The 16756-nt window shown below is 33.8% G+C and overlaps 1 protein-coding gene across 2 annotated transcripts; it reads left to right on the plus strand.

The window, feature by feature from the left end:
- The first annotated feature begins 8557 nt into the window (after positions 1–8557).
- On the plus strand, positions 8558–11863 carry LOC107475137 (flagellar radial spoke protein 5). Of its 2 annotated transcripts, none has more exons than XM_016094751.3 (9): positions 8558–8953; positions 9711–9795; positions 9968–10084; positions 10304–10368; positions 10459–10547; positions 10634–10713; positions 11033–11144; positions 11226–11345; positions 11433–11863. In XM_016094751.3, exons 1-9 carry the CDS (start codon positions 8647–8649, stop codon positions 11616–11618), a joined length of 1161 nt encoding a protein of 386 aa, XP_015950237.1. In that variant the 5' UTR covers positions 8558–8646; the 3' UTR covers positions 11619–11863. The 2 variants fall into 2 exon arrangements, with proteins under 2 accessions (XP_015950237.1, XP_020991382.1); XM_021135723.2 differs by lacking the exon at positions 8558–8953 and adding an exon at positions 9315–9555.
- Positions 11864–16756: the final 4893 nt, after the last annotated feature.

The following is a 16756-nucleotide window of genomic DNA, read 5'->3' on the forward strand; positions in this document are numbered from 1 at the left end:
TTTGTAATAATGTATTCTATATTCACATATATAAGACTCCACATTACATAAATCATATATCTGAATATTAGCTAAATGGTTTTTTGCTTCTTGATATTCTTTATTATAGACTTCTTGTCTATGATCTATAATATTTTTTTCGAAAAATTCTTTATATAGAATCATCATTATATGTAATATCTTATCGTAAACTGTTGTTTTTGTTGCTAATTCTTCTATTATTTGGTTTTCTATTGATGTCATATAATCTCTTATAGTTCCTTTAGTATGAAATCCTATGTAATTCCAAATGTATCTTCCAGACAATTCACTAAGTTTTAGATTAGTAAAGGCTTCTAATAAGAAGGAATTCAACCAGTTTTCAAAAATTTTTTTCCGTTCTTTTTGCAGTCTAAATCGAGCATTCTTTCTCCTTCCATTTCCTGGATTTTAGGAACGTATTTTGATGGTATTTTTGTATACTTTGAATTTTTATTTATAAATCCATTTTTAAAAGCATAATTTTCAAAACCTATTTCCCATTTAAATTGAGATTGATTATCCTTAGATGTTTCAGCTTCATTTTTTACTTGTATTGGACTTGCTGGTTCTTCATCACTTGTATAATCTAGGATTACTGGTTCTTCGTCACTTGAATAATCTAGAATGTGTTCTTCATTTTCTATATTTTCAGCATTTACTAATTCTTCTTCTATTTGAAAGCCATGTTCCATAATATTATTTTCTTGAGCCATTTTAACTGTTTAAAAAGTATTGTGACTTCTTCTAATTTTTCTTCAATATTCATAATTTCAATGGTGGTTTTACTTTTAAGTCTGTTATGTTGATTATATTTTGAATTTTTTCTTCTTTGGGATTCTCTTTTTCCTTATTTCTTTGAAATTTTATAGATACTAATATTTCTTCAAGCATATCTACTATAGAATTTAATTGTGAGTTAAAAGTATGATGAAGATGTGGGAAATCATTTCCATGGTAGCATTTTTTAGAAATTTCATGTGAAAAATAAGTTTTTTCAGGTTTTTGAAGTCCTTCAATAAAACTTATAGTAAAATAAAGATTTTGAGAAAAATCATTTTGTATTGATTTTAAGAATTCAGTGTCATTACAATTAACATTGGTTAAAATCATTAATTTTTGATCTATTAGTTTTGATAATTTAATTATTTCTTCTCTTAAATCTTCTAATTTACTTTTTTTCCATTAGGTGACGCTTTTCTTTGTGAATAGTTACGGTTTTAAATTAAAAGTGTGGTTTTAGAATGTGTGGTTTATATTTTGCCACGTAAACACATCTTTAAAACAACATCTTTACTATATATTTCTCCAAAGTCAAAGTTAACATGTAGGTAGCCACTGCAATCTTACAATTTTGATTGAGGTAAAACCAATAAACCCGGCCCAAATAATTCTCCACCTCACCATATGGGCCTCTTATATTATTAAATTACGATTTTGCCAGTAACCCTAAACACTGAAATCTCATCCACTCACCTATATAAGAAACCTCAACAATGCACTTCGGCTTCTCTCTGATATTGAGTTTCCATGTGTAACTAACTGACTAATTGTGTTCCTCAATCTCATCGCTTCAGCTGTTCAACAAACTTGGCTATTTTGGCAACTTAATATTAAATCCTTCTGTTTGTTCACGTTTGTGTGATTTTGAACTATTTTAGATTTGGAATGAGTTGTTTTTTTGAATCAATCACTCATGAATTTTCGTTTGGTTAATGATTGTGTTGTTGAATACTGATGTTTCAGTCTTATGTGATGTTTCCTGCAACTATTGCTTCTGCCGATGATGTTTTTCCGTAGGCTTGTAATGATCTCTGATATGATTGGAAGAAATTTACTTCCAAAAACTGAGATTACTGAGGCATTACTCTCCTTTTTTTTTCTTTAAACGATTTATTACTATTTACTAAGCTGATTTTTTTTTATATGATGGTGGTTTGATTTGATGATTGTTTATGACTTTCCTAGCAGCAGCAAAGCATCAATTTTTGTATTTTAATTTGAGGGTATTTAACTAAAAAAGATAGATGCTGTTGAAATTTATCAGAATGTCTGCAAGTAAGTTTGATTTGCCAATGTGGCTTACAAAAGTAGATGTAGTTGCTCCAATATTGAATGTTGACAACACCATCTACGTTTATGTGTACTTCTTTGCCGTGACATTGGATGAGTTCAAAGTATCACAAACGTTACATGATGAACAACCCAATTTGTGTATAATTCTTCTTTAAGTACTATAAATAAATATAGAGTAATACCTTAAATTAAATAAGACCGACATTTTTAGTCCGTTTGTTCTAAACAAATTTTAATCTAACTTTCTATGATTAGGGGAACACGGATTGGGTTGGTTCAGGTTTAGGATAAAAATAGATCTGAACTAATTAAATTCAATTTCGTTTGGATTAACGTTTTTTGTGTATGTATTCAAACTAAACCAAACTGATTAAAAACGGATTGATTCAAAAAAATAAAATATTTTTTTTAAAAATTCTGTAATAATTCAAACATGTTAAACACTAAATATATTAAAAACTAAATGCATTACAATCCAAACCAAATATGTTAAACACTAAACACATTAAAATCCAAACATGTTAAACACCGAATACATTAAAAGTTAAACAATAAAAATGCAATAGAAATAATCCTTCAAAAGAATAATCTTTTTAAGTCTTCACTCCATAATTCTTCATTAAAAGGCATATATATATTATTTAATTAATATATGGTAGGGTCTATGGATTAGTTTGGGTTTCGCACCCCAAAACCGTTATTCGAACTAAGTACTAGAGAGAGCCACTAATTTAGTTCGAGTTGGACCTAATTTAGTTCGAGTTGGACCTGATTAACTGTTGGTTTTAGAACAAATTTAATTGATTTGGTTCAATTTCGGACCACCCACTACCCATGTTCACCTCTAGCTATGATTTTCATGAAGTTTGTCAATACAGTAGGCAAACTTGTTCCAACAATGATGAAATCATTTATTTTGAAAAATAATTGTTTATTTTATGTTGTGATAAGAATAATAGATAGATGCCTTTTAATGATACAGTTGGCTGAAATTTTCAAGAGAGAAAGTTGAGTTTATTATGTAGACCAACTTTAATGAAAGCTGAATTTGTGAAGTTATAAATAAGGCTTCATAGCCTTACCTACAAAGACACAAGCAATAAACAAAAATCAATTCTCTCTCTACATCTTTATTTTATATTTAGTATATCTTTATTTATTTTACAACACGTTATCAGCACGAGACTCTAACCAAATTTTAGAAGACTTCAGGTAACAAATTTGTATTATGTCAAAGTTCTCTCATCTTGAATTTAATGTTTTTGATATATTTGGAAATAATTATTTACCATGGATACTAGATGCTAAAATTCATCTTGATTCAATGGATCTTGAAAATATCATTAAGGCTGAAAATAATACATCCCAAAAGGATAAAGCCAAAGCCATGATTTCCTTCGTCGTCATCTTGACGCATGATTGAAAAATGAATATCCCACATTAAAAGATCCTGCAGATCTGTTGAAAGACCATGAAGAAAGGTACAATCATGTGATAGTTCTTCAAACCCGATATGTTAGAGAAAATTTTCTCGACCTTCCATGCCTCGAATGTGCTCCTGTAGAAGTAGTGTCGAGAAAAGGGGTTTAAAAAACATTTTGAGTTAATTTCTTGCTTTCTTATTGCTAACAATGAGTTGCTCTTGAGAAATCATGAAGTGCGCCCAGCTGGTGCTGCGCCATTTCCTGAAGTAAATGCGGCAAATCATTACCCCATAAGAGGTAAATGGCAAGGTTTTGGTAGTAAGAAAAATTATGGAAGGAAAATGAATTATGTTCACAAAGGATCTCACCAAAAGTGGGATAAAGAAAGAAACAATGGGTAAAGTAAATCAATTGAGGATAAATGCTTCCGTTGTGGTGGAAAGGGCCATTGGTCACGTACTTGTCGTACCCCAAGGCACCTAGTTGATCTTTATCAAATATCATTGAAAAAGGATGACAAAGAAAAGGAAACAAATTTTGTTTCAAATTATGAAAATTCTACCACTCATTATGATGTATCTAGTTTCTTTGAGGATCTTGAAGAAAATATGATCAATGATGGAATAGTTTAATATGTATGTTTGTTAAGTATTTATGTGAATAATCTTACTGTGCATGTATTTTTACTCATTTTATTATTATTATTATTATTTGTCTTTGAGGAAAAATGGCAAGGACATATTATGAAGATATTTGCCTTGCGGATAGTGTAAGTTCGCACACTATTCTCAAAAGTGATATATATTTTACCCATCTTGTACCAAAAGAAGAATATGTTAATACTATTATTAGCTCAGACAATGTGATAGAATGCTCTGGAAGAGCTATAATTTTGTTTTCCGAAGGAACAAAATTCGTAATAAATAATGCACTGTTGTCTACCAAGTCTCGAAGAAACTTGTTGAGTTTCAAAGATATTCGCCGAAATGGATATCATGTTGAGACAATGAATGATGGAAATAATGAGTATTTATGTATCAAAACTCATGATTTAAATAAACAGATAATATTAGAAAATGTATCCTCATTTTCATCTGGGTTGTATTATACCAATATTAGTGCAATTGAATCACATGCCACTGTAAACCAGAAGTTTACTAGCCCAAATGAATTCATAACTTGGCACGACCGATTGGGTCATTCGGGAACAACCATGACGAGAAGAATTATTGAAAACTCTCATGGACATTCACTAAAGAAGCAGAAGATTCTTAAAACTAGTGAATTTTGTTGTGTTGCATGTTCTCAAGAAAAGTTAATTTTAAGGCCATCACCAGTAAATATTGGATTTGAGTCCCCTGAATTTCTAGAAAGGATTCAAGGTGATATATGTGGACCTATTCATCCATCATGTGGATCTTTTAGATATTTTATGGTCCTAATAGACGCATCTTCGAGATGGTCACATGTGTGCTTATTATCTTCTCGCAATATGGCGTTTGCGAGATTACTGGCTCAAATTATTCAATTAAAAGCACAATTTCCAGAAAATCCAATCAAAGCAATTCGTCTTGATAATGCTGGTGAATTTACTTCCCACGTTTTTATGCTTATTGTATGGCTAATAGAATAAGTGTTGAACATCCAGTAGCTTATGTTCACACACAAAATGGGTTAGCAGAATCACTTATTAAACGCCTCCAATTAATTGTTAGACCCTTGCTTATGAGAACAAATCTCCCAACCTTGGTTTGGGGGCATGCTATTCTACATGCCACAACACTTATTCGTTTGAGACCAACGAGTTACCATCAGTTCTCTCCTATGCAATTAGCATTTGGCCAGCAGCTAAATATTTCCCATTTAAGAATATTTCGATATGTGATATATGTTCCCATTGCACCACCTAATCGCACCAAAATGGGACCCCAAAAAAAATTGGGGATATATGTTGGATATGATTCTCCCTCTATAGTGAGGTATCTTGAGATACAAACGGGAGATGTATTTAAAGTCCGGTTTGCAGATTGTCATTTTGATGAATCAAAATTTTCAACATTAGGGGGAGAGAATAAGCTTCCTAAAAAGGAACTTAATTAGAATGCATCATCGTTGATGCATTTAGATCCTCGATTAGGGCAATGTGAACTAGAAGTTCAAAAGATTATACATTTGCAAAGAATAGCAAATGAATTGCCTGATACATTTTCTGATACAAAGAGGATAACCAAATCTTATATACCAGCAGAAAATGCCCCAATTCGAATTGATGTCCCAATAGGACAAGTAGCCACTGAAGCAAATTCACGCCAAAAGCGTGGCAGGACGGAAAATGCCCCAATTCGAATTGATGTCCCAGTAGGACAAATAGCCACTAAAGCAAATACACGCCAGAAGCGTGGCAAGCCTGTCGGTTTCAAAGACAAAAATCCTCGAAAGAGAAAAGAGGTAAATACGATTCCTGTTGAAAAAGACATAGTAAAGACACCTGCAGTTGTCCAAAATTCTGATATAACGCCAGAAGACGTTCAGGTACCTAAAAATTGTGAAAATAATGAGATCTTGATAAATTATGTTTTTACAGGAGAGAAATGAGACCGAAATAAGACAATTGTCAATGAAATATTTGCATATAATGTGGCATTAAATATCATGCATGAAAGTAAGGATCTTGAGCCAAGATCAGTCGAAGAATGTCGACAAAGAAATGATTGGCCAAAATGAAAAGAAGCCATGAAGGCTGAATTAGACTCATTTGCAAAACGTGAAGTCTTTGGACCTGTAGTCCGTACACCTGAAGATGTAAAACTTGTTGGATACCGATGGGTATTTGTGAGAAAACGAAATGAGAAAAATGAAGTTGTGCGCTATAAAGCCCGACTTGTGGCACAAGGTTTTTCACAAAGGCCCGGTATAGATTATAAAGAAACGTATTCCCCTGTAGTGAATGCGATAACATTGCGTTATTTGGTCAGTTTATTTGCATATCATAAACTGCATATGCATTTAATGGATGTGGTAACAGCCTACTTATACAGCTCGTTAGATCGGGGTATCTATATGAAAGTCTTTGAAGGACTAAAGATATCTAAACCATCCAATGAATATTCACAAGGGTTATACTCAATCAAATTGCAAAGATCTTTATATGGTCTAAAACAATCTGGACGAATGTGGTATAATCGTCTTACTGAGTATCTGGCCAAAAAATGGATTCAAGAATGATGATATCTGTCCATGTGTTTTCATAAAGAAATCTGCATCTGGATTCATTATAATTGCTGTGTACGTTGATGATTTAAATATCATTGGGACTCCTGAAGAGATTCCAACAATTATAAAAACTTTAAAAGAAAAGTTTGAGATGAAAGATCTTGGAAGGACTAAATTTTGTCTTGGCCTGCAGATCAAGCATATAAAAAATGGGAACTTTATTCATCAAACAACATACACAGATAAGATCTTGATAATATTTTATATGGATAAGTCACATCCATTAAATACTCCAATGATCGTAAGATCTTTGGATGCGAGAAATGATCAATTCTGTCCTAAAGAAGAAAATAAAGATATCATTGGTCCTGAAGTACCATATCTTAGTGTCATTAGAGCGCTAATGTATCTTACTAATAATACGCGACCCGATATATCATTTGCTGTGAATTTACTAGCAAGATATAATTCCACTCCAACCAGAAGACATTGGAGTAGAATCAAACAAATCTTTCGATATCTTCATGGAACGGTTGATATGGGATTGTTTTATCCATATAGATCCGAGTCACAATTAGTTGGCTATGCAGATGCTGGATACTTGTTTGATCCACATAAAGGGAAATCTCAAACAGGATATCTGTTCACATACGGTGGTACAGCTATATCATGGAGGTCCACAAAAGAGACGATAGCAGCAACCTCCTCTAATCATGCTGAAATACTCGCGATACATGAAGCTAGTCGCGAGTGTTTTTGGCTCAAAAGTTTGATCCAATATATTCTGTCATCATGTGGATTGATTGACCATAAGATAGCTCAAACTGTCTTGTTTGAAGATAATACAACATGCATTGTTCAACTTAAAGGCGGATATATCAAAGGCGATAGAACAAAGCATATTTCTCCCAAATTCTTCTTCACTCATGATCTTCAAAATCAAGGGACAATTGATATACAACAGATCCGCTCAAGCAACAATCTGGCAGATTTATTTACAAAGTCACTCCCAAAATCCTCTTTTGAAAAATTGGTACATGAGATTGGGATGCGCCAATTTCGAGACATTAAATGATGCCGGCAAGAGGGGGAGACTGTACTCTTTTTTCTTTGGTCAAGTTTTTTTTCCATTGGATTTTTCTTGACAAGGTTTTTAATGAGGCAGCCCCATCATTAAAGGATATTATACTCTTTTTCTTTCACTAAGGTTTTTTCTCATTGGGTTTTTTTTAGTAAGGTTTTAACGAGACAATAATCCTAAATGGTCATCTAAGGGAGAGTGTTGTGATAAAAATAACAGATGGATGCCCATTAATGATACAGGCGGTTAAAATTTTCAAGAGAGAAAGTTGAGTTTATTACGTAGACCAACTTTAATAAAAGCTGAATTTGTGAAGTTATAAATAAGGCTTCATAGCCTTACGTACAAAGACACAAGCAATAAACAATAATCAATTCTCTCTCTATTTCTTTACTTTCCAATTTAATGAATACTTATTTCTCTTTATATATATATATATATATAATATTAGTAATACATATATGAATTATTATTGAGCTAATTATATTAATATTAGACTCTTTTATTTATACATCTTTATTTTATATTTAGTATATTTTTATTTATTTTACAACATTTTATTTTATTTTAGAAATTTTTTTAATTTTCATTCTGAATTTTTTGTATATCTTTTAAATATTTATTTAAATATTATAAAAAAAATTCGAATTAAATATTTAAATAGATAAAATATTTATTAAATATATTTTTTTATTATTTATGAAAAATATCATGTTTATTGTTGGTTTTTGTGGCACTTCCAAATTATTGAAGCCGTCTAAGAGTGGTTGGTGTCTTTATGACATTTGGTTACTAGTCTTATCTTCCGCTTCGTTTCTGTTTCAGTCTCTTGAAATGGCAGCTGTAGTCAGCCACCACCACCACCACACCCTATTCTTCACTACCACGTGCTCCAAATCTTCCATTAGAACCACCAGTAGAAGTTCGCGCGCAAACTCTGTTCGGTGCTGTTCCGTTACCACGACCGACAATCAAAGCGTAAAGTTGAGCAACGGCAACGATTCCCTCCACATATGCAGAGTCCTCAACGGAATGTGGCAGACCAGCGGAGGCTGGGGCCGTATCGACCGAGACGATGCCGTCAACGCCATGCTCCGCTACGCCGACGCCGGTCTCTCCACCTTCGACATGGCCGATCACTGTAAGTTATACTCTCTCTCTCTGCTGACGTGTAGTTTTCCATCTGAATCTGATTATGAGTTACTAATTAATTAATTAATCAATGGTTAAAAAAGTGTACTTTAGTTAAGCTGAATTTTGAACTATGCAATGCATAGCGGACATTTTGCAGTATATGTGATTAATGTATTTTATAGCTTCAAATAAATCATAATATGAATATATTAATATTATTAAGAAGGAAAAGGCGATAGCAAAGGCAACGTAAAAAATTTGGAGCCACATAAAATAAGTGATGTGCATGCTGATATGGTAGCCACATAATATGAATATATTAATATTATCCTGTGGCTCTGTTTGTGCTTAGTTGTTAGGAGTTAATAAGGAATGGAACAGTAAGGGCTAGGAGATATAAGCATGTGAGTTCATGCCAGTGTGTGCTAACAGAGGATAAGCGAAGGATTGTTGTGAAGAATGGGAAGGATGCGTTGGATATATGTCGCGTTGTTAATGGGATGTGGCAGACGAGTGGTGGGTGGGGAAGAATTGAGAGGGATGGTGCTGTTGATGCTATGCTTAGATATGCTGATTCTGGGTTAACCACTTTTGATATGGCTGATATATGTATGCAACTCGGCGCTGTTGATTGGTTGATCATGTTAATTTGGGATGTAATCAATTGATCATTATAGATGTTATGGATGTGGATTCTCCAAACATGCGGTGGTTTTTGTGATGAGAACTGTTTTTCTCATGTTGGTGTTCTTCGAATTTTGCAGATGGGCCTGCTGAAGATCTATATGGCATTTTCATCAACCGAGTTCGTCGTGAGCGTCCACCAGAATTCTTGGAGAAGGTCAGAGGGTGAGTTTGCTATGTGACTTGGTATTCTATTCTTAAGTCCTTTTTGGCTTGAAGAAAGCACTAGTTGAGTTCTGTATTATGTTTCATTATATCCATCCTACTATACAATGGTATATTGGTGATTTAATAAGCGAAGGTATTATTGTCTTGGTCATTTTATCACTTATTGCAGTCTCACTAAATGGGTACCACCGCCAGTTAAGATGACAAGAAGCTTTGTTAGTGACAGCATTAATGTTTCTAGGAAGAGAATGGATGTGGATTCCTTGGACATGCTTCAGTTTCATTGGTATTTAATCTTTTCCCAAGTGTGATTATTTGACTTTCTGAGTTCTGACTATCACTCTGTGCAAGATTCTTGTCATCGTTTTACAGTTCTTAAATTTTGAGGCAAACTCAGCCATCAACATTTTCTGACATGAAGAGTCATCTATCTTATCTTCATATTCTGTTGTCGAAATGAGCAATTCATTCTCATTATCTAAATGTATTCCTCTATTGTCTTTAGGTGGGATTATTCAAATCCTGGCTACCTTGATGCGCTAAAACACCTCACAGATTTGAAAGATGAAGGTTAATTTTGTTTCTGAGCTGCGGTTAATGGTCCCTATGTAAGTTCATATCTCATGATTTGATCAAACTACTTTAGTTAGCTCTGTACAGGTAAGATCAAGACAGTGGCTTTGACAAATTTTGATACAGAGAGATTACAAATTATTCTAGAAAATGAAATTCCTGTTGTAAGCAATCAGGTAAATCCAAGTGCTTTGTTTGTTTATTTTTCTCAGTTACTCTAATAGTTTGATGGTGCGCGATTCTCAGTGTTACTTCACTTCAGGTGCAACATTCAATTGTTGATATGCGTCCACAACAGAGAATGGCAGAGCTTTGTCAGCTTTCAGGAGTCAAACTTATAACGTTTGTCTAACCCCCTCTCGCTCAACCACCCACATAATTACCTAAACACATACAATCATCCATCATACATTCATCTCTTCTAATGACTCGACTGCAATATTAAGAACTACGTTTTTATGTGAAGTTCCCACGAAATCTGTATAACTATGTTTTTAATATGTTCACAAAGTATTTCAACATTTCATGGCTGAAATGAAAGAAATAATATTAGCATGAAATTAAATTTCAGCAGCAGAATATAGTTTTTCTCAAATATAAGATGATAGTGAAAGCATAAGAAATCAAACCAATTTTTCATCAGTGATAGGTTTTTATGCAGGTATGGGACAGTAATGGGTGGTCTTCTGTCTGAGAAGTTCCTTGACACCAACATATCTATTCCCTTTGCTGGTCCAGCATTAAACACTCCCTCCCTTCAAAAGTACAAAAGGGTATGATTTCGCGACCAAGTTTAACTATCTACATTTATAGTTGTATTCATGTGTTAATCTGCACTCAGCATCATGTGGCAGATGATAGATGCTTGGGGAGGATGGGGTTTGTTCCAGGGACTGCTAAGGTCGCTTAAACAAGTAGCTAATAAACACGGCGTTTCTATCCCAACTGTTTCCGTCAAGTACATTCTAGATCAGGTAGAGTTGATTTATTCTTCAGCTCAAATTCAAAATCTTTGGCAGACATTCATATTACAGTTATTTTGTTTCTTTCCAAATTTGCAGCCTGCAGTAGGAGGATCAATGGTTGGTGTTAGACTTGGGTTGTCGGATCATGTTGAAGACTGCAATGCTATCTTCTCGCTTGTACTCGATGAAGACGATGTAAACAGCATAAGAGAAGCCTCAGCAAAAGGAAAGGATCTGCTCAAAGTGATTGGAGATTGTGGAGATGAGTACAGGCGTGCATGACTCCTGCTGCATGCATATCAACCAGGCAAACGTTGTTATTTATACAAACATAGGACAAAACAGTATAAATATTATGGGAGAATTCACGCCCAATTTTAATTTTGTGTGTATTGAATGGTTTTGTAATCTAGTTTTGTACCTAGGTAAATTCAAAATGCTGCAAATTACACGAAGAGAACTAGTTTTGTACTCATAAAAGTAGTCTTTATTGGACAAGACTTTATAGTTAACTCTAATTTTGGATAGATTTATCATTTTTCTAAATTTTCATATATATAAATAGTAATTTATTCATTTTTTATAGATATAAAATTAGTTTAATTTATTTATAAATTTATTTTTTACATTTTTAAGGATAAAAATAATAATTTATTACTTTTACATTTTAAATATAAAAATTATTCTTGTCTAACATAACAGTAAATAAACTAAAACGCAAAAAAGGTTACAATTAAGTGAATTAAAACCAAATTGTTATAACTGTTCTTCACATCATGCACTATTTATTGTTTGAATGCACTCTTCTTTTTCAAATGCGCTTTTTCTTACTTACCATACAAGAGTCTAAGAGACTCTGATGAATTGAATTAAATTGAAAAGAAGAACAAAGAAAGGCAGTAGTATACACAATGAAGTAGAGAAAGTTTCTTGAGTATTAAGCAAACTAAAACTGAATATAAAATTGATACAGGAGTTTGTCAGATTAGTGCTGAACCACAATTAGTTAGAGCTAACTAATTCGAAAATTATTACAGACTCTAATTTAACTTGTAACAAACTAATTACTATAGTTAGTGGTAACATACAACATTCGTTAGGTAACTCTCTCAATACTCCCCTCAAATTGAGGTAGGATTTATGTCGAAGCGAACTTCTGAAACAATGCTAGAGATAAAGGTTTAGTCAGAGTATCTCATAGGTAGGTCTTACCATTGGACTATAAATGTTTTCATAGTCTATGACTTCCACTTGATGAAAGCCTTGTCCAACTAACCTTCCATAGTTCCATATACCTTAGAATTTTTCCTTTTGGATTCCTCTTTATTGCAAATACCCATTTGCTTTCAATTACAATAGTATTGAAAGGTGGTGAGTACATTGCATATTTTCAGCCACATTTCTTGGAACATTATTTACAATATCAGTTTGTTGAACAACCAAAGCTTTTGATTTTATCACTCCTGATTTTGATCTTATTGTCATTGGATGAGCATTAATTGTTGACAATAGAGGCAATCTGATTTCAATTGAACTTATAGGGATAGTCTCATGTTAAAGAGCAGCATTAGTTGATAAAGATATATGACAGTCAGGTGTTGCAATCTCTATATTTTGATTTTGAAGACTGTTGTCTTCAATCTCCAAATTTGATTGTTAATGAGTTGCTGGTTGATTTAAAGAGGGATTTGTATTGTTTGATTCATTGTCAGAGTCATCAGTAAGAGGCTTATATTACTGAATTGGTGATGATGTAAGTTGTGGTGTTGGTGTATCAACTGTAGGTCCAGAAACTTGTATCTAAAATGAGCCAGTGCTAGGAGTATCCTTTATAGATTCACTGCTACAAAGTCTGTTAGCAAACAATTTCTGATATGAAAAGGTATGTTCCTGAAAATAACATGTCTGGCCATATAAATTTTTTTCATTTTGTGCCATACACTTTATTGAGAGAACTGTTTAGTGGATAGTTAAAGAGTTATAAATAGGTGTAAGGAATGCATATTTGAGTTTCTTAGTGTGCTTTCATTTTACATTTTTAATAGAATTCATTGTTTCATTTTTCTTAAGAAACCTTCTCTATTCTAGAATCCTCTGCTTCTCAATTTCTTTCTGTTTGGGTTCACTGCAAAGTAGTTTTCTAGGGTTTTCAATTCCTCTTTTGTGGTATCCATAGCCTATAATCTTGCTCATCTTTGTCATGGAGATTATCCTCTCTGACTCTTCCAAGAAGACCTTCTCACCTATCTCAGACAAACTCACTCAAGACAATTATAGCACATGGAGACACACGGCTATGTTAATAATTCAGAGCCTCTCTATGGAAGATCATCTATACAGCTCCAAGATTCCACCGCAGTTCGTGACTGATGAAGCGACCAAAACAATTTCTGAATCGGCGAAGTACAAGACATGGAAATTACAAGATTTAACTCTTACTACTTGGCTTGTAGAATCGATGACTACCAGCATCAAGAACAAGGTAATTCATCTTTCACAATTTTATGAAGTTTGGGAAAGAATTGAAAAATACTTTGAAGATGCTTCCGCTTCATGAATTCAGAGTTTGAAATCCCAACTCAAATCATGTAAGAAAAATGGAACTGTTTCTGATTTTCTGAACAAGATTCGGAATGTGGTCGACGCCCTTTTTGCTCTCGGCTATGAGGTACCTGACTCAGATCACATACAAGCAATAATCAAGGGTCTTAATGAAGATTACACTGTATACATTGGTTCGGTATTGTCAAGGTTTGGAACCTTCAAGGTTGCAGAGGCTGAATCTTATCTGCTTGCGTTTGATGATATGCTGGACAGGTTCAAGAAACCTGATGTAGGTATGCATGTAGCTCATTATGCTCAATCCTCCTCATCCTTTGAATATCAAAGAGGTGGAGGCTTTCAAAGAGGCCGTGGTGGCCGCAGTAATCGCGGAGGACGTTTTGGATACACCCAAAATCATCCTCAATGCCAATTAAGTGGAAGGCAAGGACATGTTGTGTGGAACTGCTTCCATCGTTTTGATACTGCTTTTCAACCTAATTCCACAACCAACTCTACCCCAATGCAAATTCCATATAGTAATACACAACCACCCCCTCCATCCTCCAATTTTCATCAACCTAGGGCATATCTTACCCATTCCTCTTCAGTAAGTGAAGCTTCTTGGCTACCGAACACAGGAGCGAGTCATCATGTCACTTCAGATCCAGGAAATCTCCTCACAGCATCACCAAATCCTTCAGATAATAATAAGCTCTTTGTAGGTAATGGGTCAGGTATTCCAATTACTCATTCTGGTTCTTCAATTCTTTTTTATTCCTCCTCAAATATTGCTTTTCGTTTAAAGAACTTACTTCTTGTACCACAAATTACTCAAAATCTATTGAGTGTTTCTAAATTTGCAGCTGATAACCATGTCTACTTTGAATTTTGACCTGATTATTGTGCTATTCATGATCAGGATACTAGAGAACTTCTCCTACAAGGCATGTCCAGAAATGACACTTACTCTTTTGATAACTTTCAAGTACCAAAAAATTTGTCTAATACCTCAATACAGATCCCTGATAACCTGTCTAGTTCTATATCTCAGTATTCTAGTGCTTATACTACTACTACACAGCTAGCTAATCAGTCTTTAGATTCTAGTGGATATCTTGTTTCCAAATGTAATCAGAATAACCCTGTGGATTTATGGCATAAACGATTGGGCCATAGTTCTCTTAAAACTGTAATGGATGTTATGAATAAAATTTCTTTACATTTTAGTTCTCATTCTGCTGCTAATCATGTATGTGAAATCTGTCCTTTAGCTAAGATGTATAGATTACATTTTTTCTTTAAATGATACTATGTATATGACACTTTTAGAACTTATTTTTGTGGATATCTGGGGCTGCTCCTGTAATATCAAGAAGTAGATTTAGATATTATATTTCTTTTGTTGATGCGCATTCTAAATATACATGCATTTTCTTACTCACAAATAAATCTCAGTCTTTAGTAGCTTTTCAGAATTATAAAACATTTATAGAAAATCAAACTGGACAGAAAATAAAGGCTTTACAAATGGATTTGGGAATGGAATTTATGTCACATGTTTTCACTAATTTTCTTGCAAATGAAGGTATACATCATAGAAAATCATGCCCATATACTCATCATCAACAAGGAAGTGTTGAGAGGAAGCATAGGCATATTACAGAAGTGGGTCTCTCCCTCTTAGCTACAGCTTTTTTGCCTATGCAATTTTGGGAAGATGCCTTTTTGAGTTCTGTTTATATCATTAATCGACTCCCTACCCCCAGTTCTTGATAACAAAAGTCCTTTTGAGATTCTTTTTAAGCACCAACCAGATTATACTTTCTTTAAAATTTTTGGATGTATGTGTTTTCCTTTCTTAAGGCCTTATAGTAAAACTAAATTTAATTACAAATCTGAACCATGTTTATTTTTAGGATATGATTCAAATTTTAAAGGCTATAAGTGTATGGCACAAAATGGTAAAATTTATATGGCTTGACATGTGTTGTTTCATGAGTATACTTTTTCATATCAAAAATTGTTTTCTAACACCTTGGGCAGAGACGATTCTTCCAAGAATAATCCATAGAGTGGTAGCCAGCTTAAGGCCCCTGCATTTACCATCATTGATTCAACTCCATCATCAATGTCCTCATCTAATCAAGCTACGAAGTCTTTGAGTATACATTCAGATACTGGATTACAAATTACAAGTGAACCATTGCACGATACACCATCTCCTTCTCACTCAGGCTTGGACACTCAAGACACTACTTCTAGTCATGAGAATGAGGAGATCATAATTTCAGAATGTCACCCACCTTCAGCATCTCCTACCAATTCTTCTCCGAACATGATTCCTATTAGTGGTATTGAAACTAGCCTTCCTTCCATTTCTTCAACAAATGCTCATTCGATGACAACAAGATCAAAATCTGGAGTGTTCAAACCAAAAGCCTTGACTATTCAACAAACTGATCAACTACACAATACTCCAAGGACTATGGCTGAAGTGTTACAATGTTCTCACTGGAGAGAGGCAATAGATAAAGAGTTTGCTGCTCTTCAGAAGTGCAAAACATGGGAATTAACAGAACCACCAGCTAATACCATAATTATTGGAAGTAAGTGGGTGTTTGCTATAAAGAAAAATGCTAAAGGTGATATTCTGAGGTATAAGGCAAGACTTGTTGGACAGGATTTTCATCAAGTGGAAGGTATAGACTATGATCAAATTTATAGTCCAGTGGTAAGGCCTTCCACCATTAGAGTTATCTTAACTATTGCTATTTTCATTAAATTGGCCATTGAGATAGTTTGATTTTGATAATGCCTTTCTCAATGGCACCTTAAATGAGACTGTATACATGATGTAACCTCCGGGATACTCTACA

This window comes from Arachis duranensis, chromosome 2, assembly GCF_000817695.3.
Source record: "Arachis duranensis cultivar V14167 chromosome 2, aradu.V14167.gnm2.J7QH, whole genome shotgun sequence".
Lineage (NCBI taxonomy): Eukaryota > Viridiplantae > Streptophyta > Magnoliopsida > Fabales > Fabaceae > Arachis > Arachis duranensis.